The sequence below is a fragment of the Sminthopsis crassicaudata genome, chromosome 3 (assembly GCF_048593235.1).
Source record: "Sminthopsis crassicaudata isolate SCR6 chromosome 3, ASM4859323v1, whole genome shotgun sequence".
NCBI classification, from domain to species: Eukaryota; Metazoa; Chordata; class Mammalia; order Dasyuromorphia; family Dasyuridae; genus Sminthopsis; species Sminthopsis crassicaudata.
The window spans coordinates 620188184-620214732 of NC_133619.1; the positions used below are offsets into that span (position 1 = coordinate 620188184).

At 48.9% G+C, this 26549-nt stretch overlaps 1 protein-coding gene across 1 annotated transcript in view; it reads left to right on the top strand.

The window, feature by feature from the left end:
- MTOR (mechanistic target of rapamycin kinase) overlaps positions 1–26120 on the top strand; it is a 110924-nt gene extending 84804 nt beyond the window's left edge. Inside the window, exons 38-58 of the mRNA XM_074306285.1 lie at positions 12–129; positions 3289–3495; positions 3988–4088; positions 4759–4855; positions 5250–5348; positions 5487–5609; positions 5740–5922; positions 9460–9594; positions 9844–10018; positions 11309–11444; positions 11904–12051; positions 12820–12942; positions 13107–13189; positions 15136–15208; positions 15690–15764; positions 16315–16450; positions 17049–17114; positions 22927–23007; positions 23280–23360; positions 24305–24410; positions 25238–26120. Of these exons, the coding sequence (XP_074162386.1) occupies positions 12–129; positions 3289–3495; positions 3988–4088; positions 4759–4855; positions 5250–5348; positions 5487–5609; positions 5740–5922; positions 9460–9594; positions 9844–10018; positions 11309–11444; positions 11904–12051; positions 12820–12942; positions 13107–13189; positions 15136–15208; positions 15690–15764; positions 16315–16450; positions 17049–17114; positions 22927–23007; positions 23280–23360; positions 24305–24410; positions 25238–25253 (2362 nt within the window). The 3' untranslated portion in view covers positions 25254–26120. The remainder of the gene's footprint in view (positions 1–11; positions 130–3288; positions 3496–3987; positions 4089–4758; positions 4856–5249; positions 5349–5486; positions 5610–5739; positions 5923–9459; positions 9595–9843; positions 10019–11308; positions 11445–11903; positions 12052–12819; positions 12943–13106; positions 13190–15135; positions 15209–15689; positions 15765–16314; positions 16451–17048; positions 17115–22926; positions 23008–23279; positions 23361–24304; positions 24411–25237) is intronic.
- The last annotated feature ends 429 nt before the right edge of the window (positions 26121–26549 follow it).

Here is a 26549-nt window from a genome sequence, read left to right on the forward strand (position 1 = left end):
TTCCTGGCTAGGTGCTTCTTGAAGCTGGGTGAATGGCAGCTGAATCTCCAAGGCATCAACGAGAGCACCATCCCCAAGGTCTTGCAGTACTACAGTGCTTCCACAGAACACGACCGCAGCTGGTACAAGGTAACCCACCGGCAGCGCAGGCCCCGGGGCGGGAGTCCTGTGGACTGGCGGGCCTCAGACATGTCTTAGGTGGAGCCTGTGCGGGCCCGCCGCCTTCACCCCCCTCCAGTGGCCATTGGCAGGGCTAGCAAAGGGCACTCCCGACCACAGGGCACTGAGGCACTAATGTCACAGGAGATGACGGGTCTTCTTGGGCTCAGCTTGCTTCCCAGGGTTCCCTGAACTCAGTTATATGTGGGTGGCAGCAGGGAGAGGAAGGGAGCAGTCATTTTTGGCTCTCTGTTCTCTTCATGGGATCCAGAGGGAACCGTAAGGAGCTCAGCTTCCTGGAAGCCAACTCTTCTCTCAGATTTCTTCATGGCTACCTTGTGCTCAAGCCCTAGAGGTTAACGTTCTCTGTTTGTGTTGGAAGATTCCAGAAAGCATCCTGTTAGGTCATAGGAAATGTCTCAAAAAAAATAACAAGAATTCGGAAACAGATGAAAGATGTTATTCAGTGATGAAGAGCTGGTTCCCGGCAGTGTCTTTAGCAAGACGTCTTAGCAAGTTCTCCTTTAGGAACCTTTAGGCAAGGCTGTCTCGTCATCGGCAGGTGTGAAGCCAGGAGCAGATCTGATGAGCTCTTTGTAGGCTTCTGAAATGGTAGAGAAATGCTGATGAACTACACTATCCTTCACATGGGAGGAGGAGGAGGGAACGGGATAGGGTGACCTGGTCCGTGTCCCACCTCCACCATACCCTGCTACCCTCAGCATGTCACCAGCCTCTCAGGGGCCCAGTCAGCTCCGTTAAGATGATGAGGCGCGGAGGGAGTAACGAGAAACCTGGGTTCGTGCTCTCCATTAATGCTTTGGGATGGGGCAGCCCAGCCTGGTAGAGTTAGAATCAAGGCCCAGGTTTGCTTAGCAGGATTAGTAGGGCCCGTGCTCCCTCATGTAAAATGCAGCGGTTGAAACAGGTAGTCTCTGAGATCTGTTCTAGGTCTAAAACGTATGAAAATCCCTAATAATAGGAGAAATGCAAATCGGAGTAACCTACAGTTCCCCTCACAGCCAGCACATGGATCAGGATGGCAGAAAGTGGGAGTAGTCAGTGCTGGAGGCATTGGGGAAAGATAGACACTCGTGCTTTGTTGCTGGAGCTGTGAGTGAATCCAGGTTTCTGGAAAGAAGTTTGGAATTTTGCAAGTAAGATGCCCGTAACCTTTGCCCCCAAGATTCTGGTACTGGGTAGATAGCACGAGGAGATCAGTGACCAAAAGAAAGGCCCCTTATACCTGAATATTTAGAAAAGCACTTGGAAATAAAGTGGATGCCCCTGACTGGGGTTGAGAGGTTGACACTGTGCCACCCAAGAAAGAGTGGGCAGATGAAACAGGCCGGAGTCTCACCTTTTTCTGTGAGGCTGCACGGGACACTGGACAGTCCCTAACTCTGGAGTCAGAAGATCAGGGTTCAAGTCCCACTTCTGACATGCTTGTGTGACCTTGCGAAGTGACTGCAGGCCCTAGGATTGAGCTAGCTGTCCTTTAGATCCAGGATTCTGGGACCGGGCCACCCCTGGAACAAAGGTCCCACCCCCCCCGTACAAATCAGCAGCTCCACCATTGCTAAGAGTAAGAGCGTCAGGGAGCAAACAGAGACCCTCGGTGGGCTTTGCTGGCACAGGCACTGCCCCGTGGCCCACACCATCCACATCCATAGATAGCATCGTGTGGAACGGAGAAGCACATTTTCAGTTATCAGAGCAGTTCAGTTCGTTAGCTATTTGTTCAACAATTCCTACCCTCACACAGTAAAACGAACACGGGCAGCACACGGATACCAGAATGAGTGCGCCCAGGCGGTTACCATCCAGTGGATGGAGTGGGACAGGCCCCAACGTGACTCAGTCACATGGTCTAGAGGTACAAGACAGACAGACAGAGCACCGGGACAGATTGGGAGAGGGAGAAGCCCAGCATATCTAGGCCTTGGACATTAGAAAAGAGTTCCAACATGTGGAATGAGAGAACATTTTATTTCAGATGTGGGAAATGAAATGATGGTGGGACCAGATGGGACATGATCAAGAAACAGGGAATGGTGAAAGAAAGACTGAACTAGGTCGAACATCCTGGAGTCACGCAGGGAAAACATGAGCAAGTTTAAGAAAGATTTTCGACAAGGCAGGAAGAAAAGTTGCTCAGTTCCATCATAAAAGTAGATTGTTTTGAGTCTCAATCTAGTTCTGGCCAAAAGCGGTTCATGTAGAAAAATATCTAGGATTCTTAGGGGCCTGCAAGCAACATGAGGACATGGCAGGCAAAAGAGCCAGTGCATTCCATATTGTCCAAAGTCCGGGGGAGGGGGAGATGGTTCTGTTGGACTCTGAGAATCTGGGGGCATCTATTTAATTTGGAGCCCTACATTGTAGGGAGCACAGTCACAATCACAGAAAGCCTAGATACCGTGCCATTTAACCTGGGAGAACAAAGACTTGGAAATCAGAATTCAGAATCGGTGGGACCTTCTTTGGTGACCCATTCCTCAGAGAGTATCCCAGAGGACTCCCCATTCTAACGTAGTGTAGTCAGTTTTTCAGGACCACCTCCCAGGAAGAGAAGCCCAGTCCCCCTCAAGACAGTCCATCCTGCTTTTAGAGAGCTCGAGGGGCTCTAAATTATCCTCTTTGTAGCTCTCCCTCAGGGCTCTGAGGCCCAGCCCTTTGCCAGTTGCTGAAGCCTGTCTTCTTCAGATACATATCCCAAAATGCTCTCCCCAACCCCTGAGGTGGACCCCGGCCCTTCGGCCTCCTCGTACCCTTTCCCCTGGCCAGAGTGAAGGAGCTGTCTGTCACCCTTCATTCAGGGGAGCTCTTCCTGCCTGGCACTCACAGCCCCGGAGCAGCCATGTACAGGACAGGCAGGCTGGTGGGGTTCCTCACAGGACTAAGCTCCGAGCAAGGTGGGGAAGCTGCGGGAAGGCCCAGGGTCAGAGCCCTCCAGAAGCAGGAGCCAACCCCCGCAGGGCGCTGCAGAAGGGGATCTGAATTTGGCACTAATCACAGAAGGTGCCCCTTTGGTTCTGGAACCTCCCTGGTCCTAGAAAACCAGCATTGCCTCCCAGAGTCCCACAGAGTCACAACTCTGTGCCCATGTCCAATCTCTCCTCACCACAGGCCTGGCATGCCTGGGCAGTCATGAACTTTGAAGCCGTGCTGCACTACAAGCACCAGAACCAGGCCCGAGATGAGAAGAAAAAGCTCCGTCACGCCAGTGGGGCCAGTGTCACAAGTGCCCACACAGAGGGCAGCAACAGCGAGAGTGAAGCAGAGAGTGCCGACAACAGCCCCGTGCCCTCACCTGTGCAGAAAAAGGTCACCGAGGTGTGTGGGGGTAGGAGAAAGTGGGGGCAGGGAAGAGGATGACCCCATGCCCTCACCTGTGTAGCAAAAGGTCACCAAGATGTGTGGGTGTGAGGGAAAGTTGGGGGGTAGGGGAGAGGACAGTCCCCACCCCTGGCCTATGCAGAGAGGGGTCCCAGAACAAGCTGGGCATTCAAGGTCTGGGTACTGGTTGTGGGGTGTGGCTACTGCACAGCAGGGGCCCCTGGCCGAGGCCCAGCCCCGCGGCTCCTCCAGCTTCCTCCTAGTGAATGAGCATATTGTCTGTGCACCTGCACATTTGGGAGGGAGCGGCCTGTTCTCCCCTCAGCATGTGTCCGGCGTGACTCACAGCACCGCTCCCCGGCCTTCCCTGACCTCACGTCAGACCACCTCAGCGGGCCCTGAGGGCAGCATGTGCTGAGTCTTTTCCAGCCTCCCAAGGGGAGGATTTCTCTCACTCTGACACGTCACCGACCTTGTGTGTTCCTGCAGGATCTGTCCAAGACGCTCCTGATGTACACTGTGCCCGCGGTGCAGGGCTTCTTCCGCTCCATCTCTCTGTCCCGGGGCAACAACCTTCAGGACACCCTCAGGTACCCGGCAGTGGGAGCACCAGCTTTCCCAGAGGTAGCAGCCGCTGAGCTCGCATTCAGCATCTCCCAAGGCTCCTGTGGGCAGCCTCCCTCTGAGATGCATTTGGACACAGTTGGTCATCCATACATCCTAATGCAGAGCAGGGCCTTGGAGCACACCCAGACATCCCGGGCAGAGGAGCAGAAAGGGCCCAGCAGGGAGGACGGAGCCTCTGAACCCCCCTCGGGCCCCCGGGCTGTTGAGAGCTTGGACAGCAGAAGGACATTAGTGCAGGGTTGCCGATGGTTGGGATGGCTTCCACCTCTTCTCTGGGTTCTCTGACCGTAGCAGGCCGGGCCCCTGTTCTCTCCAGCCCAGGAGGGTCCTGTCCCTCACAGGGACCCATTGTTCTCAGGAAGACAGCCATCGGGCGGCAAGGTCTGCCGGCTGCTCTGTCCCTGGCTCGGATCTAAGAGGGGGAACCTGCTGGGCCTCAGGGGTGACCCTGGTGTTTAGTCAAGCATAGCACCCGTCCTTGCCCTGCGTGTGCCATGGCGTTCTCGTTCTGTCGGTGGTTGGCAGAGAGCCCGTTGCCCGTCTTGAGCAGCCCAGCAGTCTAACAGCACCTGAGAACCGGTGCTGGGGATGCCCTGAAGAAGAGCTCACCTTCTCCTCTTTTTCTTTCCCCAGAGTTCTCACCTTGTGGTTTGACTACGGACACTGGCCAGATGTAAATGAAGCCCTTGTGGAAGGGGTGAAGGCGATCCAGATTGATACCTGGTTACAGGTAGGCTGATTCCTGTCTCCCCTAAAGCCTTCTCTGGGAGTCATGTCACCCTGGGTTCCAGCCGCCCTTCAGGGCAGCACGCAGAAAGTCTTCCTCCATGAGACCGGTGCTGAGCGGAGCCGTGCCTTCCCAGGAAGTTGTTTGGAGCAGGGGGACGCTATCACAGTTTAAAACCAGCCCCTTGGCATCTGTGGCTTTGTAAGGGGGCCACTCTCAGCACCAGTGTCCCCTGGTTTGTCCTTGTCCTCCCCCGGCCTGAGCCAGGCATGCCGTCCAGCACGTCAGGTCCTCCTTCTGGCCTCACGGGCACAGCCTCCCTCAGGACTTGGGACACCCACCCAGCCTTGTCCACCCAGAGGAGGTAACAAGAGTCTGTGTCTCCCCTTGAACCCAGGTCATCCCGCAGCTCATTGCAAGGATTGACACTCCGCGGCCCTTGGTGGGACGCCTTATTCATCAGCTGCTCACAGACATCGGGCGGTACCACCCCCAGGTAGGCCGAGTCTGTCTGCTAAGCCTGAGAGGCTTCCCAGGGGATGGGCTCAGGGAGCTTGGGGGAGATGCTCGCCCCGACTTTCCCTGGAAGTCTCGGAGCCTGCTTCACGTGAGCCACGCGCTCCCTTTGTTTCAGGCTCTGATTTACCCCCTGACCGTGGCCTCCAAGTCCACCACCACGGCCCGCCACAACGCGGCCAACAAGATCCTGAAGAACATGTGTGAGCACAGCAACACCCTGGTCCAGCAGGCCATGATGGTGAGTCCGGGCACCCTCCCTGGCCAGTCCTCAGGGCCCTCTGGTGGCCAGAGAGGGGATCTCTTCTGCCACCAGGGAGGACCGGACTGACTCCTCCTTGTTCCGTTTCCTTCTCCCTGTCCTGGTCCAGGTGAGCGAAGAGCTGATCCGCGTGGCCATTCTGTGGCACGAGATGTGGCACGAGGGTCTGGAGGAAGCTTCTCGCTTGTACTTCGGGGAGAGGAACGTGAAAGGGATGTTCGAGGTGCTCGAGCCCCTGCATGCAATGATGGAGAGGGGTCCCCAGACTCTGAAGGAAACCTCCTTTAATCAGGTAGGGATTCATGGGCTCTCCTCCCCAGCCTCCATTGCCTCAGATGCTCTCAGACAAGCGTTGCTGAGCCATAAGTCTGTTGAAGGCAGACAGCTAAAAGAATTCTGCACTTGGCCCCAAACCAGGGGAATCCTTGGGATCCCAGGGGACCTGTCATGAACTCCTGGTGAGCCACGTTGAGCAGTTCTCTGCCCCTCATCTTCAGTGAGGGGCTTGTTTACCCTCCCCACACTCTGCCAGCAGGGCTCTTACAGGGCATTTGAGGTTAAGTTTGTGCGTCTGGCAGTCTTTGGGTAATTCTTGCCTCATCAGCAGTCCTGGCCAGAATCATCAGTGCCTTAGCTAGCAGGGAGCTCCACAGGCTCTCTTGACAGCCCTCATAATAGTTCACATTTCTCTGGTATTTATAATTTTCCTGAGGCTGTCATCGCAATGCAACACAAAGGTAATGCGTGTAAGTTCAGAGCCCCAAAACAGTAAGACTGAAAATAAGGCATATCAGTAAATCAGGAAGCTGAGCAATCATATAAATTATTGTAATCGCCAGGAGAAAAAGAAAGGAAGACAAAAAAATTAACAAGATGAAACAATCACAAACAGAATAAATAGAGCTCATTATCGGAAGGTACTTTAAGCCAGTAAAACTGAGAATTCAGAGGAAATGTATCTCTGCAAAAATAGAAACTGCCCCAACTAAGAAATCACAAAGACAACCATCATCTCAGAAAAGGGAATTAAAGAAGCTATGGAGGACTTGACAAAAAATGAGGGGGGGGGGGGGAATAGGCCAACTGAATTGACTAGCAAATTGTACCAGACATTTATTGTTTGTTTGGTTGGTTTTTTGCTGAGGGAATTGGGGTTAAGTGACTTGCCCAGGGTCACACAGCCAGGAAGTGTTAAACGTCAGACCATATTTGAACTCAGGTCCTCCTGACTTCAGGGCTGGTGCTCTATCCTCTGCACCACCTAGCTGCCCCTTTACCAGACATTTAGCATAGTAGTTATTGGAACACTCCCTAGCACACGTATTTTATGAGATAAATATGGTCCTGATAGCCAAGCCAGGATGAGAGAAAGCATAGAAGTGTACGGCATCCATCCAGTGATGGATATTAATGCCCCCCAAATGTAAATAAAGTCCTTCCTTGCAAGAAGACTATAGAAACATCTGGAAATTTATTAACCGTAACAATGTTGTGTCCCTACTAGGAGTGGTCTGGCTCAAAATAAAAACTTAATCAGCATCACTTATTAACAACAAAAACTACATAATTATTTTAGCAGATCCAGGAAAAGCTTTACAAAGCACAGCTTTCATTTATGCTTGAAAAATAAAAAGCCTTAGGTATTAAAAGCTCTTTGAGTACAATCAAATGTAATTCTCTAAAACCAAGAACTAGCATTCTTTGTGACAGAAAAATGCTAGAATCTCCCAGTACAATATAAAGAAAGCACGCCTACTCCTCCCCACTGGGCCCAGTAGCAGTATTACACACCAGGCAGAGTGAAGAGGCTACAGAATTCTTACTGCTTCCAGGTGACAGGACACTGTTAGAAAACCTCAGAGAATCAGTGAAAATTTTGATAGACATGATTACTCAGTTCAGAAAAGCAGCGGGATACAAAGTAAGGCTACAGGAAACTAGCATTTTGTATATTATATTAACAGAAAACAAGACAAAATGAAAATCGGAAAGACCATTCAGAGTAACTACAAAACGTAGAAAGTATCTGAAAGTTAGCTTACCTAAGATAACTACAAAAACACTCTACAGAAGAAAGACTTATTAAATAATGGGAGAGATCATTGGTGCTCACATTTGGGCCATGATAACATAATAAAAATGACAGTGCTATATCAACCTACTGGTTTAATTCTACCTGCCGAGGCAGTGCTTTGTGAAATCAAATAAAAGAATAGCAGAAATTCATTTAAAAGAACAAAAATGTCTGAAAATTAAGGAGATGCACAAATGAAGGCACACACCACACTATCCTGAAGACCAAGGCTACTTAAACTTTGTCTGCTCACCACCTCTTTTTGTCCAAGAAATTTTTACATGACCCCAAGTATATTGGTATATAAAGTAGGTATACAAATCAAACATTTACTGATAATACATCATCATTTTCACAACCCCCAGTTACAAAGGATTCACATAGAGTTTCAAATTAAAGTTTAAGAAATCTGGCATATAGAGTAGCAGTCATCACAGCTTTTAACTAATAGCAAATGATCCCAAAAATTAGAAAAATAAGTCCCAGGAACAGAAAGAGGAGTCCATAGATTCAAGAGCATTTTAAAAACTTAAAAACTTTTAAAAAAAATTTTTACTTTTTAATAAGAAAATAAGTTAATTACTGGTAAAACTGGAAAGCAATTTAGCAAAAAGCATTCATGCTAATAAACTTCAAATGGGATGTGTGATGTGCCTGTAAAAAGTCACATCTTGCTAAAATTAGAGGGAAATAGAAAAGGTGCTTTTCCCAAGGTGAGGGTTGTTGGCAGTCCTATAAGTCTTTTATGAAAACAACAGTAAGGAAGGTAGAATAAGAGAAAAAGGAAGAGCACTTAGTAGGACAGAGAACAGTGAAAGGAAGAGCACTTTTTAGAACAGAGAATGGTGGCTTTGCAGGCCAGCTTCTGGATTCAGATTTTGCCTCTGACGTGACCCTTGTGACTCACTTAGAACCCAGGCCCACTTTCTTTACTAGTGAAATGGGGGGGAGGGTTCCTCGCAAATCTGTAACCCTAACATGGATTGTTTAGTGACCTGACAAAAGCAGACAACACTAATTACGATTTGTCGCTAGATAAATGATCATATGTTAAGAGATTTCAGAAGGAGAATTCCAAGCGACTATTTGAAAACATTCTCCAAATGACTATCAATCAACAAGCATTTATCAAGCACTGATTGTGTCGGGAATGGTGCTAGAAATGCAGATACAATGCGAGAGCGCCCCTGTCTGCCAGGGGATAGGAAGCATCCACAGAGTGGAGTGGGGAGGAGGAGCAGCTCACCACCAGGGGGTTAGGGGGGGTCCCTTGAGTTGAGACTGGAAGAGAGCTGGGTACAGGCAAGAGATGGCTGTGCTGCACAGAAGCCAGCAAGTCCAGGGAGCCTGAGCCCAGTGTGGCCCATCCCTCTGTGGGGGGTGAGGAGGATGGTGATGGGTAATTGGCTTGGAAGGATAGAGAGAAGCCAACACATAAAGAACTGTGAATGCCCAGCAGTGAGTGGATGTTGTCTGCATGCCCTTCAGAGTCCCTGCGGGGTGTCCCTGTTGGGAGGATGACTGATGCAAAGAAAGGGAGCACCGTCTTTGGTGACGGAGAGGGACTGAGACTCCCCCCCGGGCTGACTCACCTGGATTTGGTGCTGGGCCCTGTCTCCGAGGCGAGCCCTCTCCCATTAAGCCGGCCTTACACTCCAGAGCAGAACTGCTTCCACATTTCTGGAACTCTGGCCGGGAGTTGCCTTAGAAAGCACCCCCACCTGAAATCGGCTTCTTTCCCCTTCTTTCTTCCAGGCATATGGCCGAGATTTAATGGAGGCCCAAGAATGGTGTCGGAAGTACATGAAGTCGGGGAACGTCAAGGACCTGACCCAGGCGTGGGACCTCTATTATCACGTGTTCCGACGGATCTCCAAGCAGCTGCCTCAGGTAGGGACCTCCAGAGCCCCCAAGGGCCGCCTCCCTGTCCCTGCGCCATCGCTGCGGGCCCTGAAACACCCCGGGGCATCCGAAAGGGCGAAAAGGCAGCAAGAAATGCGTACCGTGTGCCAGGCCCCGTGCTTAGTGCACGTCAGTGACGAGTCCAGGCGTCCTCAGAGCCAGGGGTCGGGAACCGCCCACAGCCGCGCCTGCCTCCCTCTCGGGCGGCCAAAGTGACATCTCGGTGCTTCTTCCCAGCTCACTTCCCTGGAGTTGCAGTACGTCTCCCCCAAACTCCTGATGTGCCGGGACCTGGAATTGGCGGTGCCGGGCACCTATGACCCCAACCAGCCGGTCATCCGAATTCAGTCCATAGCACCTTCTCTCCAGGTCATTACGTCCAAGCAGAGGCCCAGGAAGCTGACGTTAATGGGTAAGAGTCCCCCTCGGCGGGTCACGTGCTGCCCTGCTTGTGCGGCCTCCATGGCTCCCAGGGCGGTAGAGTAGCCCTGCCAGGGCTTGCTGAGCTGGAGAGGCTGATGCTGAGGAGGCCAGAGGGGCTCTCCCCGGCTTGGCCAGAGCCACTCCCAAAGGCTGCAGGCTCGTGCCTCCAAGTACAGGGGACCTGGGGCCACCTCGGGCAGCATCCACAGGGACCTGGTGCCGGGTCCTGGCTGGCAGTGCCAGGGTGAGCAAAGCAGGCGTCAGGGCAGCTTCCTTGACTCCATCTTTCTATTGCTGACTCTTTATGGATCCCAGGACCTGAGTCCTCCAGCCCCCCTAGCTCAGCCCAGCTCAGTGACGATGGGCAGTGTCAATCCTAATAGCGCAGGAGAAGGGCTGGATACTGGCCCTGGGGAGGGTCTGAGGTATCAGGCACATGTGGGCAAGGGAAAAGGAGGCTCAGACCTCGCAAAGGCATCTGCTGTGTGCCGAGTGCTGGGCTGAGAAGTCCGGGAAGGACAGTCATCCCCGGCCAGAGGGAGCAGGGCTCATGGGAGATACTTCATAAGGTTTTACTGCCCTTCACTCCGGAGGGAGGTGGAGGCTGTGCGGGGGGGCAGCGAGCTTCCACACCGTGACTGACTGTAACCCTGGACGCCAGACACTTAGCTACTTCCTGCCCCTGGAATTTTGGTGTCATTTTTCAGTCTGATGCAAGATCCTCTCTGGGGTTTTCTCGGCAAAGATCCTGGGGTACGCCACCATTTCTTTCTCCAGCTCACTTTACAGATGGGCAAATTGAGGCACACAGTGACTTGCTCAGGATTTGAAGTCCTCCTGACTCCAAGCTTGGCACTCTACCCTGTGCCACTAGTTGCCCCCCAGAGTTTGCCACGCCAATGAAATCACAGATTCAGTCCAAAAAAAGAAAAAGCGAAGCAGGGCAGTGTTGTCTGAGAGCCTGGGACCCTGCCTGAGGGCAAGAGGCTGGCTTAGTTCTCACCTCACTCTCAGTGGATTATTCTAGGTCTCTGGAGGTGCCCTCATCCTGCGGCCCAAGTGCAATCACTTCTGGTGATCCGTGGGCTGCTCTCTGACAATGGGGCCTTTTTATCTTTAAAATCTCCAGGGTCCGGGTATTTTTAATAAATGGTTTTGAATCATCATTCTGAACCGGTGGGCTTCTCCATTCTAAGGCCCTAAATTGGGAGGGGGTGCGGTATAGACCCTCTGGGCCCCAGGACGCAGGTGCCGGAACCTTCTCCCTCTCTGCTTACAGGCAGCAACGGGCACGAGTTCGTGTTCCTTCTGAAAGGCCATGAAGACCTAAGACAAGATGAAAGGGTGATGCAGCTCTTCGGTCTCGTCAACACCTTGCTGGCCAATGATCCCACATCCCTTCGGAAAAATCTCAGGTACGGGGAGGGGGAGGGGAAAAGGGGGGAGGAGGGCCACCTCCAGGGGTCACCAGGACCCTTAGCTGAAGCTGAGGCTCCTGTGAGAGCTACCAGGGAGAGCCATGCACCAGCAGGAGGCCAAGGCTGCCTCGCTCTGCCTTGGAGCTTCCTCCACAGAACAGCGAAGGCCTAGAACTGGCACCCTGAAAGCCTGCAGCAGGTTCTGGGGGGCCGTGTGCCGACTTCCCATTCACTTCCTTAGAGGTTTCCCAATCTGGTTTGGGCTTGTGGACTGTGGGTGACACCTCTGGCCTGAAGGTTCAGTGACTGCTCCTTGCCGGCTTTGATGCCCTCCAGGTGGGGGGAGGGGCCCCTCTTGTTGGCACCAACCCCTGGGGAGGAGCTTGTTAGAGGAGGTGTGGGGAGAGGCACCCACAGAGTCCTCTGTCTACAACTGCATCTGGCTCGTCCCTCCAGCATCCAGAGATACGCTGTCATTCCCTTATCCACCAACTCGGGCCTGATCGGCTGGGTCCCCCACTGCGACACGCTGCACGCCCTCATCCGAGACTACCGGGAGAAGAAGAAGATCCTTCTCAACATCGAGCATCGAATCATGTTAAGAGTAAGACTCAAAGGGCCACATGGCATCCCCACCCCCTTCCAAACCCAGAGCCCTGAGAAGGGGAGGAGGGGGAGAATGGCAGGCTCTGCTCCTAGAGGCTCCGGGCCTGGGGCCTGCACAGCGTGGGGGGGGGGGGGGGGGCCCAGTTGGGAGGGAGTAAGGGCATTCCTTCCTTTCTGAGTATAGATACACTCCAGGTAGTACCAGGGGGATCTGGAGCCCTGCCCGCCTCCTAGTCACTCTGAGGTTCTAGAAGAATAGCATTTTCACATAAGTACCCAAATCTGAACCGCTTCCTTAGTGGAGAGCCAGAAGGACCTAGAAATGGGACAGTTATTATGTGTGAGACACTGGAGAAAATTTTTTTTTGACCTTAGCTGCAATTTCATAAATGGAATCCCTTGTGAGAACCTCTCTCAAACCAGATTGGCATCCCCCCTCCCCACCCCCCACCCTCCACTTATGTCCCAGAGAGCCTAGGTGACTTACCCAGAGCTGCATGGCCGCCCAGCCACTGTGCCACATCACCTCTCAGTCTGGTAGGCACGGTCCTTGCCCTCACGCACTTACAGCCTAGCACGCTGGAGGAGATGGGACGACAGCCCCCTCCTGAGGAGGCCGGCACTGCCCCCAGATCCCCCAGACAGGCCGTGGAGGCCGGCACAGGGTTAAGGAGCCCCCGCCGTCCTGGCTCATTGCCCTGGGTTCTTCTCCACATCACCGTCCTGTCGTCTTGGGGCTTCAGCAAGCGCGGCTGTCTCGTTTCAGATGGCTCCAGATTATGACCACTTGACTCTGATGCAGAAGGTGGAAGTGTTTGAGCACGCGGTCAACAACACTGCTGGGGACGATCTGGCCAAACTGCTCTGGCTGAAGAGCCCCAGCTCCGAGGTACCGCACGCCACGCGCTCTGCGCTCCCTCCCCCAGAATCACCTGCACCAGGAGGGCATTTACCGCTAGGGCTGTCTCCGCCTTGTCTCTCTTGGCACTGCCCAGGGGCGGGTAGCCTGCCTGAGGCCGGTCTGGGTCACGCTCTGTGTGTGCTGTGTTCTAGGTGTGGTTTGACCGAAGAACCAACTATACCCGCTCTTTAGCAGTCATGTCGATGGTTGGGTACATTTTGGGCCTGGGAGATAGGTGAGTGACTTTCCTTCTCCCTCCTTCCATTCATTTCTTCTCCCTCGCAGGTATAACCAATTACTACTTTTTGGCTTCTTGATTAGACTTTATGGCTGGTTAGTGAATAAGAATTTCCACTTGACCTTCTCTGCCATGTTTCCTGTTATGCTTTCTGATAAACCAGGGCTGGATTTGGAGTCAGAAAATCTCTGCTACTTGCCACCCATGTAAAGTCTTGTGCTGGTGTCCCATCATGTCGGAGAAGATTAAGTAAGGCTTTATGTTTCTCAGAGCTGTAGCAGGCCCTCAACTTGGCATTTTGGTGTAGGGAACAGTACCGCTTTTAATCCTCAAAGTCTGAGGAGAATGACTTTCTAATGAATCTGTTCAGGACTTCTGATAAAAGGACTTGGGTATTTCAGTTTCATTGTCATTTGCTGCTTAAAAGATTCCCTAGTTTACAAAGAGCAACATGGGATCAAGGGAAGAGCACTGGTTTGGAATCAGAAACCTCATTTGGGAGCCTGTCTTTGCTCCTTTCCTCACTGTAAGACTCAGATAAGTTACTTAGCCATTCTGGACCTCTCACAGAACCGCAGAGTGGGAGTCAGGCCCACACATGAACAAGAACTCCTGACCCTCCACAATCAACCCAAGCAATAGCCAGTCTGCCTTTGCCAAGTCTCCAAGGAGGCTTCATCCCCGCTGGGTCAGCTCTAGGATTTTTCCCCCGAGAGCTAGCCTACATCTGCTTCTTTCTAGGTTCTGTCATTGCTCCTGGTACTGCCTTCGGGGCTTAAGAAGGACAAGTCTGGTCCCTTTTCTACAGGATGAGCTCTTCCTTTGCTGAAAAGAGTGTCCTCATATTGCACTTTACCTCCCCTCTCAAGCCTCCCAAGTCTCCTGAGGCTAATCTCCCTGGTTTCCCAACTGACCTCAGTGTGGGATGTTCTACAGACCCCTACTCTTGGGCTAATTCGTTCTCCAAACCCATCGGTACCCACACTGACAGCTTCTGGACTGCTAGAATGCAGAAAGCTGTAAAGGTGGCTCTGATTAGGCAGCCCTTCCTCAGGAATTCCCACAGCTGCTGTGTCTCAACTACCTGTTGGGCTTCATGGCCCCTGGTCCGGCTCTAAGTGCTGCCGTTTTATTTATGGGGTCTTGGGCAGCTCTAGACTTGGCTGTGAAATCGGCTTAAGAGAAGAAAAATGCAAACCACTTCCCCTCAAGTGACTTTTAGGATGGGAAAGGCTCGGAGGGACTAAGTGACTTATCCAGGCGACCTAGTGAGGCAGTGTAATAAATGACAGGACTAGAACTCAGGACTTTCTGATTCTTAAGCCCAGCACATCTCCTTGCTGCCTCTCAGTGTAATAGTTGATATAATATAACTCATTCAGAAATACATTTTTAAATCTCTCCTCGTACTTTGAGGATAAGAACCAACCAAACTAGAATTTTTCTGTCCTTCTGTACTGTGAAGTTATCCACACTTGTTGGTGACGGAAGGAATCTGAAAATGCTCAGAACTAGATGTTCAGCCCTGCAAGTGTGACTTCTGCCACCCTGAGTTCTGGTCTTGTGTCCCCTGCACACACCAATGTGACCTGTCTCTGTGTCATCCCCTTTGCTGTCTCCCAAGTTATCCAAATAACCTTATCCTGAAATCAGTGGTCCCTCCTCACAAATGCATGTGCATAGACCACGGGGCAGAGCTCTGCTTTCCCAGCGCCAGACGTGCGGCGGCTCTGCGCCAGGCCCTGAGGAGCACTGGGAGAAGGGCCGCTCAGCCGCTCGGGGCTCACCCCCACGGCCTCTCACTCGGACTGGAGCCTGATGGCGTCAGGGAAACTTCTGGCTTGCCCAGAGATACTTGTGCAGGGTCTCTGCCAACTCTGATGGGTGATTGATCCCTCTGGGCAGCTGTAATGACTTGTGTCTCTGGTTTCTCCTCGGAATAGACACCCATCCAACCTGATGCTGGACAGGCTCAGTGGGAAGATCCTGCACATTGACTTTGGGGATTGCTTTGAGGTGAGGAGGTGGCCTTCCTACGGTGGGTGAGGGGTTCACTCAGCAGCCTTTACTCCTTGTGCAGCTTAAGGAGTCTCTGAGCCCTCCCCCCAGCCTGCCAGGGGTGGGTAGTCCCCAACGTGCCCCCCCCTCCACTTTGTCCCATAGCTCTTCACTGCAAACTGCTGAGGGCAGAGACCATTCCCAACCTCTCCCTTAGCACATAGCACAGTACCCTGCCAGATGACCCACTCAGACTTTATTGATATAATTTCTACCAATGAAGTTCAGTGACTTTTGTGAAAAACCACAAGGCTTTTTATGCTCTTCATGAAGCTCCCCCCATCCCCAGAGCTTGCCGCAGGGCCTGGCATGCAGCAGCTTTTGAGTGAGGGAGGTTTCTGTAATTCAGGATGACTTGGGGCAGATACTTCTCTTGGCCTGGTTTCAGCTTGAGAAAGCAAACTAACCCATGGTTTTGTGCCTGCTTATTGTGCCGTAGGTGGCGATGACTCGAGAGAAGTTCCCTGAGAAAATTCCATTTAGACTGACAAGGATGCTGACCAATGCAATGGAGGTGAGCGGGACCAGGGCTGGGCGGCTTCTGAAAGAGCTGAGCCCAGGCTCATGGCCGGGCCTCCCACCCTGGCCCAGGGGGCTCTTCCAAATCCTCTCATGGTCCTATCCAGCCCTGTCAAAGATCCAGGGCAGCCCCTCTGATAGACAGAGAGGTAGTGGGGCGGAGTGGCTGGAGCTGGCTGGCCGGCCGTGACACAGATCAGCTTTTTGACCCTGGGCAAGTCGCCCCTTTCCAGGCCCTGAGCACTAAGGGTTGATTTGGGAGTTCCCTCACCTGCACATCCTTTGTATTAGGCACATGGCAAGTTTAGTCTCTATCAAAGCTCCTCGTGTGGAGGCAGTGACTTTCTCCTAACTTTAGAGCTTTTTAGTTAGGAACATCAGGAAGCAATCTTTGTGCTCCTGTGGGACCCTGGCCCTCTCCCTCTCAGCTCCCCTGCGGTATGTCAGGGCAAGAGCTGTGGCTGATTTCTGTTTTATGAGGAAGGTGGAATGGTGGAAGCCGCTGCAATGTGGCCCTTCTAACCAAGTTCTGGTCTGTGCCTCAGGTGACAGGCCTCGACGGCAACTACAGGATCACCTGCCACACAGTGATGGAAGTTCTTCGGGAGCACAAGGACAGCGTGATGGCCGTGCTGGAAGCCTTTGTCTATGACCCCTTATTGAACTGGAGGCTTATGGACAGTAAGTGCTGGAGAACAGACCCCCAATTTCACTGGGCAGCAGGCAGTTCCCTCATAGAGCCCTTTCTAGAGTAGCTGGGCCAGGGGCAGGTGCATTCCCAGCAGATGCTCAACAGTATTACAAACCTTCAGGAGGCCGCCTGTACATAATCTAAAAACCCGCTCATTAACCATTTAAGTGCTACCCTAAATCACTTTGAATTTCTTTCTCATCATAGACACTCCCTTTGATTGATCTCCCTTTTGGGCAAGAAATGAGTTATATCTTAGGGGAACAGTATTTTATACAATTCTTTATTTCTGCCTATTGATGGAAATTTTTCCTATAGTTCACTACCATCTGACCCTGTTCCTCCCATTTCCTCTTTCATATCTTCTCTGAGTCCAAACATGGAGGTGGATGAATTAAATGGAGAATTAACACTGCACGTTCTCACTACCCCTGCTACACCAAATAAGGAATAATTGTCTGTTTCTGAGTATTGTTGGTTGAGAAAGGATCAGGGCTTCATGATTGTAAGAGAATGTCCTTCAAGTTTCCTTAACCTAAAATGAAAGCATAAAACACTCTTCAATGTTAGTTTTATTTCTTTCCCCAGCAAATACGAAAGGCACTAAGCGATCACGAACGCGGACAGACTCCTACTCAGCTGGCCAGTCTGTAGGTGGGTGTATCATATAGAAGAGTGGGATATGGGTCTGGTAGACCTTGGGGTATTTTATAAGGGCAAGACAGGCCTTTTCTTCTAGCACTTAGGGAAGATACTTGCTGCCTCCGTGTCATGTGCCAATATAGAATCTGAAGGCTGCCATCTCCTTTTAAAACATGATATATGTGGGGCAGCTAGGTGGCACAGTGGATAGAGCACCAGCCTTGAATTCTGGAGGACCCAAGTTCAAATCTGGTCTCAGACACTTAACACTTCCTGGCTGTGGGATCCTGGGCAAGTCACTTAACCCCAGCCTCAGGGGGAAAAAAAAAAAAAACATGATATATGATCATTTATAATAATAGTACCAAAAATGTACAACAACATTGTAATGACAAACAACTTTGAAAGCTATAAGAACCATGATCAACTAAATGGTCATCTGTGATTCTGGGAGATTGATGCTGAAGCAAAGATACTCTTTACCTTCTGGCAGAGGTGGTAGATTTAGGGAACAGAATCAAACATATCTATATTTAAACATTGCTAATGAGGACCTTGGCCTTGCCTTACTATGCATATCTGTTATGAGGAATTGTTTTCTTTTCTTTTTTTTTCAGAGTAGTGGTTGTGAGGAGAGAAATGTGGAGAAAGGGGAGGGAGGGAAAGGGCAAGAACATTGATTACTGTTCATTAAAAACAAACTTTAAAGGTAAAGGAAATGAGAATGCAAATCTCTACTCTGGACTTGATTTTGAATAATAAGCAAGAAGTGATTGGTAAAATGTAAATTATGAAAGGAAGTAGGAATCGTTTAATCTTTTTAATCTTCTTTTAAATATTGTTTCCAATTGCATGTAAAAACAATTTTTAACATTATTTTTAGTTCCAAATTCTCTCCGCCTTTTCCTTCCCACCAACCTCTCCTTGAGAAAACAGGCAGTTTGATATAGAATATATATGTGTAGTAATATAAAACATATTTCCACTTTAGTCATATTGAAAGAAAATACAGACAAAAAGAAATATATATGTTTCAATCTGCATTCAGGTTCCATCAGTTGTTTTTTTTTTGTTAGTTTGGTTTTTTGGAGATATTTTCCATCACGAATTCTTTGGAATTGTCTTGGATCATTGTGGTGCTCAGAATAGCTAAGTCAGTTACTGTGTATAGTGTTTTAGTTCTGCTCATTTCACTTTGCATCAATTCATGTAAGTCTTCAGATGTTTTCTGAAACCATCATACTCATCACTTCTTACAACACAACAGTATCCCGTCACATTCATGTATCACCACTTATTCAGCCTTTCCCTAATTGATAGACAGTCCCTCAATTTCTAATTCTTTGCCGCTTCTAAAAGAGCTACTAAAAATGTTGTTGTACAAATAGGTTCTTTTCCCTTTTTTTCATCTCTTTGGGATACAGGCCTAGTAATGGGATTGATAAGTCAAACAGTATGCAGATTTTTATATTCATTTGGGCACAGTCAAATGCTCTCCAGAATGATTAGATTAATTCATAACCACCAGCATACTTTAGTGTCCCAATTTTCCCACAAGCCCTCTAACAATTATCATTATTTTTCTTGTCATATTAGCCAATCTGATAGGTATGAGATGGTACTTCAGAGTTATTTTAATTTGTATTTCTCCAAACAGTAGTGAGTTAGAGCATTTTTTTATATGTCTATAAATACTTTGATTTCTTTATCTGAAAACCACCTGTTCAAATCCTTTGACCATTTATTGATTGGAGAATGACTAGGATTATAAATTTGACTAGTTCTCTTTATATTGAGAAATGAGACTTGGCTGTAAATCTTTTTTCACAGGACTTCTGTCCATCCTATTTCCCTCCCTCCCCCTCTTTTTCTTCTTTCACCCTGCCCTCCCTCAAAAGTATTTTGATTCTGACCACTGCCTACCAAAATCCACTATTCCTTCTATCAGTACCTCTTCTCTTATATTCCCCTTCCCCCTCCAATTTCCTTACTCCTCTGTAGGACAAGATAGATTTCTGTACCCAACTGAGTTTATATGTTATTCCCTCTTTGAGCTAATATTCTGCTGAGAGTAAGGTTCGTATGTGGTCAACCTACCCACTCACCCCATTTTCCTCTCCATTGTAAAAACTATTTTGTGCCTGTTTCATATGAAACATTTTTTTTAATCTCTCCCTTTCCCTTCTCCCTTTCTTCCATTATCTCTCTCTTTATTTTAAAATATCCTATAGTTAATTTATATCTATGCCCTATGTATACTTCTTCTAATTGCCCTAATGATAAAAGTTATTAGGAGGTACAAGTGTCAGTTTCCCAAGTAGGGGAATATAAACAATTTAATGTTATTGAATTCCTTAGGATTTTCTCATTCCTATTTATCTTTTTATGCTTCTCTTGAGTTTTGTATTTGAAAGTCAAATTTTCTGTTCATCTCTGGTCTTTTCAACTAGAATGCTTAAAAATTCTCTACTTTATTAAATCTCTATTTTGTTCTCCTGAAGGATTATACTCAGTTTACAATGTAGCTCCTTTTCCTTTCTGCAACATCATCTTCCAAACCCTCTGATCTTTAATCGAGAGACTACTAAGTCTCATGTAATCCTGACCTCCGTACATGATATTTGAATTATTTCTTTCTGACTGCTTGCAGTATTTTCTCCTTCACTTCAGAACTCTGGTTTTTGGCTAAACTATCCCTGGAAGTTTTTGTTTTGGGACCTCTCTCAGGAGGTGTTGAATGGATTCTATCAATTTCCATTTTATCCTCTGGCTCTAAGATATTGAGGCTGTTTTCCTTGATAATTTCTTGAAATATGATGTCTCAGCTCTTTTATCATGGCTTTCAGATAGTCCAATATTCTTAAATATCTCTCTTTGATCTGTTTTCAAGTCAGTTGTTTTTCCAATGAGATATTTCACATTTTCTTCTCCTTTTTTCATTCTTCTAACATTTTAAATTGTTTCTTAATGTCTTTTAAAGTCATTAGCTTCCACTTGCCCGATTCTAATTTTTAAGGAATTAGTTTTATTTCAGTGAACTTTTGTACTTCCTTTTCCATTTGGCAAACCTTAATTTTTACAGAGTTCTTTTCTTCAGTGAGCTTTGTACGTTTTTTCCCTTGGCCATTTCTGCTTCTTAAGAAGTTCTTGTCTTCAGTAACTTTTGTACATCTTTAGTCCTTTTTTGTTGTTTTCTCATTTTCTGGCCTATTTCTTGACTTTTAATTTTATGTTCTAGTTGGACTCTGCTTCCAGGGTGAAGGGGGGTGGGGGGGCATTGTCCTAAGTTTCAGGTCTTCTAGGCTGCTGTTTCAGAGCCGAGTTGTAAGTTTTCAGTTCTTCTAGTATGGTATAATCTGAGGAGTGATACAATCACTGTTGTTCTAGCTGGACTGTGGTCTGCGACTGGGGTCCTTCCCCATCCCCTGCATCCACAAGTTCTTGTGCAGTGCAACAGTACTGCCCTCAGGATCTCCCATAAAGTCCTTACCAGTTACCCTGTGGGAGATGAGGGCTGGAAGCCACCACAACCAATTCTGTGGTCCCCTGAGGGCCTGCATTGTGGCCTGCCCCTGCCCTGGATTTTGCTCTTACCTAGTGAGGCAGACCATGCCAGCTAGCCTTCCAAGCTGTCTGGGCTAGAACATTGTTCCACTTGTCCTTCCACTGACTCTGCCACTCTAAGATTCATTTTGAGGCATTATTTTCATATTGTTTGGAGGGAAGTTTGGGAGAGCTCAGGCAAGTCCCTGCCTTCACATTGGGGCTCACACACCCCACCCACCTTAACTTTCTGAGAATCGTTTAAAGTGACGTTCTTCCAAAGGGGAGGAGACCCTCACCGCCCTTCTAGAGCGTTTCACCCAGAATCAGCCACTTGTAACATAGTAGTGGCTTAATAAATGGCTTTGGATCGATTGACTGAACAAGTCAGTACCTCTTGTGCCCAGGACTAAGAACTTGAAGATGCTTCAGATGGACATGCTGGGCTCTGAGATGTTCTTCCCGGCCCCGCTCCGTTCAGAGCCTGATGGTAATAAATTTGAGGACCAGCTGATGCTGATACCTATCCATGGTGCCCTGCTCTGACCAAGGCTCTGTTCTACTCAGACATCTTCCTCACTCCCCACTGCCTCAACTGCTTTCCCCACATTCCTGGTAGAATGTAAGCTCCTCAAGGACAGGGATTTTTGTTTTTCTATCTCTGGTGTCTAGAACAGTTGCCTAGTGCATAGTAGGTGCTTGATAAGACACTTACTGATGTTGAAGGCCCTGCCACAATTTGTCCCACTCCCCCAGACCCATCTTTTTACTCCCTTTCATGTAAGCTTCTCTCCAAACTGGACTGCTTCCTTTTCCCTGTTCCTTCCCTGTCCTTTCACACCACGTTCTAGTCCGTCTTCACCTATTAAAAAGTTCCTCTTCCTCCCTTGAGAACAGGGCTGAGGTGCGCCCTTCTCCTTGACGCCGTTTCTGTTTTCTCAGACAGAAGCACCTCCTAGATTTACTATAGCATCTCATCTAGATCTCTCCTTTGCCCATGGCCTGTTCTGCCTGTGGCCAGGCCATCTCTCCCTGTTAGATTCAGAGCTCCTTGAGGGCTCCCCGGCACCTTGCACATCCCAGAGACAGGGTATTTTCCTCGAGAGGTTATCTCCTTTGGTTATCTCCAGCATTATGATGTCCTATAGAGAACGCAGCCAGTAGGGCAAGGAAGGGAACAAGCATCTAAAAAGGACCTACTGTGTGCCAGGCACTTTGCTCAACGCTTCATAATTTTTATTTTCTTTGGTCCTCACAATAACCCTGGCAGGTAGGGGCCATTACAATCTCCATTTTACCGGTGAGGCAGAAGAGGTTTTGGGCTTGCTCAGGGTCACAAACCTACTAAGCATCTAAGGTGGGATTTGAACTCAGATGTACCTGACCCCGGCCCAGCACTCTAGGCACTGTACCATCTCATTGTTCCTCACAAGAGGAGGCTGGAAGTTCTCTCTTGCAATGAAATCAGATCGTAATTTTAAGAAATCCTCTCTTAAGATACGTAATATCTTACATGAGTAATTCCACCCAGTTCACATTCTTTTCCACTGAAGATATGACCTTCAAAATCTGAGAGCTCTTCTTCACCAGAGAAATGTGCTCTGGATTCGGAATTGGGTTTCTGTTCAAAGAAATAAAGGTTTTCTGTGTGATGTGGGGAGGCGCTATCAGAGGCCGCTGTGGACACCAGCTCTTCCTCCTAGCTCCCTTCAGAGTTGGCAAAGTGCTTTACATCTGTTGTCTTTTTTGCCTCACAGCAGCCCTGGGGGTAAAATGGGTAAGTGCCCCCCATTTTACAGATGAGAAATTAAGGTTCGGACATGTTCAAGTGGTAATTCAGGTGCATTCACATTTAAACCTGGCTCTTTCTAACTACAAGTCTCCGTGGTCCCATTGTGAGATTTCCTTTGTAAGCTCCAGGGCTTCAGAGAAATTTCCTTTTTGCTCAATCAGGAAGACTGTTTTCTGGATAAGTCATGGCAGCGACTTCTCTTGGCAGTAGTCTAAAAGCACTTCTGTTCTTCTGCATTGGTGTGTGCCTCTTGCTGTTTGCTTAGCCTCTTTTTTGTTTCACGAAAACTCTATTCTTCATGCTTAAGGGAGGATGTGACAGCTTGTAAGTAGAAACTGTCTCTTCCAAATTCCCTGCCTCCCGCTGCCAGTGCTCTGCGCACAGTAGGGGACAGAAGAAATGTCTGTTGAACTGATGGAAGCCGAGGAAGGTGGGGTCAGGACCTTGTGACAGAATCACCTATGGTTTTTTCTGTGTCTTTTCCCATAGAATTACTGGACAGCGTGGAGCTTGGGGAGACCACCCATAAGAAAACGGGGACCACAGTGCCCGAGTCCATCCATTCTTTTAGTAAGTACAGCCTTGACTGTCTTAGGTTATGAGGGATCTCATCAAAAGAGGAGTGTGTGTGTGTGTGTGTGTGTGTGTGTGTGTGTGTGTGTGTGTGTGTGTGTGTGTGAAGGTGTGATGGCTGAGATGGTCATCAGAAGTGGGCCAGCATTGGGGGGGAGGAGGACAAACGTCTCAGACTTCTGGCTGTCTTCAGCAGACCAAGGAGAACCACAAAGCTGGGCCCCCCGTGCCAGCCCTGAGCGTTGCTCTTTCTCCTTTTTGTCTTTCAGTCGGGGATGGTTTGGTGAAACCCGAGGCCCTCAATAAGAAGGCGATTCAGATTATTAACAGGGTTCGAGATAAGCTTACGGGTGAGTGTGTTTATGTTTGCTTGGAGGGAACTTGAGCTTGGTAGCCTGCGTTTCATTTCTGTAAGTAGACAGTTGGCGAGATTCTGGGGCTCGCTGTTGGGGCCCAGGCTTTTACTGCCAATTAGCTAAATTAATGAGACGTCGCTGTTTCTCTGAGGTCAGCAGTTCCAGAGGCTTTCAGGCTCTCTGTTGATGACCTGCACCAATAGTACAAGTCAAGGTCGTGAACATAACTTTAATTGAGACATATAAGAGTCTTTTACTTGGGTTAGTTATGTTTTCCTTCTGTGAGCTTCAGCAGCAAGAGGGGCAGCCAGCCCATCAGTCTATATTCATATATAAATTGAGAGAGAGAGAGAGAGAGAGAGAGAGAGAGAGAGAGAGAGAGAGAGAGAGCCTCAAACAGAAGTGAACTGGAGAAGGAAATAGCAAACCAATATCTCTACCAAAAAAGACACAATTGGGCTCATGAAGAGTCAGATGAGACTGAAATAACTAAACATCTAAATCTGCTCCCTTCTCAACATGGCCAACATGTGGCCATGGTCAAGTCCCCAAACCTTTGTGCCTTGGACCACTTCCCCCATCACATGTGAGTTCTGGTTGGCTCTGGTGCAGAGAGTCTCTGCCTTGGGAACTCACAGCTGAGGAAGTTCTGGATCCCGCACATAGATTCCCATTCTAAGACACAAGTCTTAGAAATGATTAAGACAGAGTAGTCTGTGGTGACCTAGGGAAGCTTGGAGGTCTCCCTGCACTCCAGCTCTTTCCTTCTTAACAGTGAGGCTGTACTGACTGTCCTTTTGGGGACGCTGGAAAATGACCATCTCTGGCTTCTTTCATACTCATCAAGAAAAGTCCCTATGGATCAAGGGACAACAGGAGGGTCTTTGAGAGGCTGTTAGTCCAGTGTAGACAAAGGTTTCTCCTTCCTGCTCTCCCAGGTCGAGATTTTTCTCATGATGAAACTTTGGACGTTCCTACACAAGTCGAGCTTCTGATCAAGCAGGCCACGTCCCACGAGAACCTCTGCCAGTGCTACATTGGCTGGTGAGTGCGCCCGAGCAGCTTGGGAAAGAGGGAGCAGGGGGGTCTAGGGGCCAGTGGGCGTGGAGCTGACCCCCACTCGAGCATTGGACAGTAGTGTAGATGGGCTGAAAATCCAGGTGAAAGTCAGTGCAGAGGCAGCTCAATGGTACAGGAGGACTCAGTAGGACCTGAGTTCAGATCCAGCCTTAGACACTTAACACTTTCTGGCTGTGTCACCCTGGACAAGTCACTTAATTCCAATTGCCTCAGAAAGAGGAAAAAAGAAAGAAAGAATGTTAGTGTAAAATATTCCATTCACCTAAGCAGCAGGGGCAACGAGTGTTCTTTATGTAAGTCCCATAATCGCAATAGACTTAGATTTTCTCAGTCCACATATACAAAGTAGAAATAATAAACACCAATGGAGAAAACAAACCCTACAGTTAAAATAAGAAAGAGAAACTTGCTTTGAAGGAATTAGTTGGCCTTTTGAACATTAGTTTGGAGAGGGAAAGGGTGGAAGGGGAGAGCAGAGAAATGACAGGAGGAGCAAAGCCTTATGTCTGTAATTGTGACCTCAAGGACTGGGCCTTGGTCAGCCTCAGGAATCGCCCCAGGCGTGCTTCAAGGTGGGGGAAGTTGAGGAAGGGGACTAAGAGTGCAATGTTCTTCTGGGATGCGGAAGAGGCCCGAGTCCTTGACTAGCACTGATGGGCACGTCCCACTCTATTAGTTATAGGAAAGTGCAGGGAGTGCCCAAGGGACTGCCAGACCTTGATCTTATTTCAGTTTCTTCCCATCAACTTTAGAAAAGACCTGCATTATTAAAGTCGTCTTTGTCTTCGCAGGTGTCCTTTCTGGTAACTGGAGGCTCCAAGATGCCATGATTCTTCTCTGGAGGCTTCTATCCTCCAAATGTACACTTCCACAAACAAAGCAATGGCCAGATAGCCTTTGTCACACACTTTGCAATGTAAATGAAGAGAACTACTGTATATTAAAGATTGGCTGACGCCAACTTTAGAGCTGCTGTTGGAGAATATACATTGTCAGAAACACAAGACTCGATGTGGTTCCCAGGACAGTGAAGAGGAACATATCAACGCCTCAACAAAACACTTGGTGTTGGGGTCAGATGGTCCATCACTTTAGAAATACGGGTTTTGACTTAACTCACAAAGAAACTCATCATCAACATCTCCCAGTTAAAGAACAGGCCTGTCAGCCCAGTCCTTGCGGACTGCAGACTTGGCACAGTCAGAGGCAGGGAAGGAAAGGGACAGCCTTGGGATGACGGACGGAGAGCCTGCCAGTGTCTCCCCAGCCCTGCCAAGCAGCAGCAGCATCCCCCGCCCAGCCCAGTGATGCTGCAGGCCGGTCACCGCCACGGCAGGCTGGGCGAGGGCCTGAAGCCGGCAGAGCAGAGCGCTCGGGGAAAAGCACAGCACCGTGAAGGGGGAGCCCCCCTGCTCCCCTCTCCCTCCCAGCCCCGCTAAAGAGCAGGATCTGGAACCAGCGAGAGAGACCCGAGTGTTCCGTAGTCAGCAGGGGAATCGTGAGGAAGGGGACATGCCGCAAGTGCCGTGTCACATGGAAGGAGGAAAGGTCTGAGGCAACGAGGGGACTAGGAGTGAATATGAGTGCACAAAGTATAAAGTGTAGCCATGTTTAGAGGCCATGATGTATCTGAACAAAAACTTTTGTGCCAATAAACACCAAAATGTTATCAAAGACCTTTGAGTAGCTTCTCGTTCCTGATCATCATGGGAAAGAGGGAATGTGGAGGGAGACGGCCTCCTTCCAGAAAATAAGCTCATCTAATCAGTGTTCATTTAACTATTAAATACTATAAAGTATGAGGCTCAGAGAGGAATGTTTTGCCCAAAGTCAGCTCCACTCATATTTTTTTTTTGTTTAGTATTTTATTTTTCCCCATTACATGTAAAAAATAATTTTTAACATTTGCTTTTAAAACTTTTGAGTTCCAAATTCTCTCTCTTCTAGATCCCTCTTTGAGAAAGCAAGCACTTTGACACGGGTTATATGTGTGTAGTCAGGCAAAACATTTCCATGATAGTTATGTTGAAATGAAAACAACCAAAAAAAAAACCCTCAAAGATGAAGTTTAAAAAATATGTTTCAGTCTGTATTCAGACACTA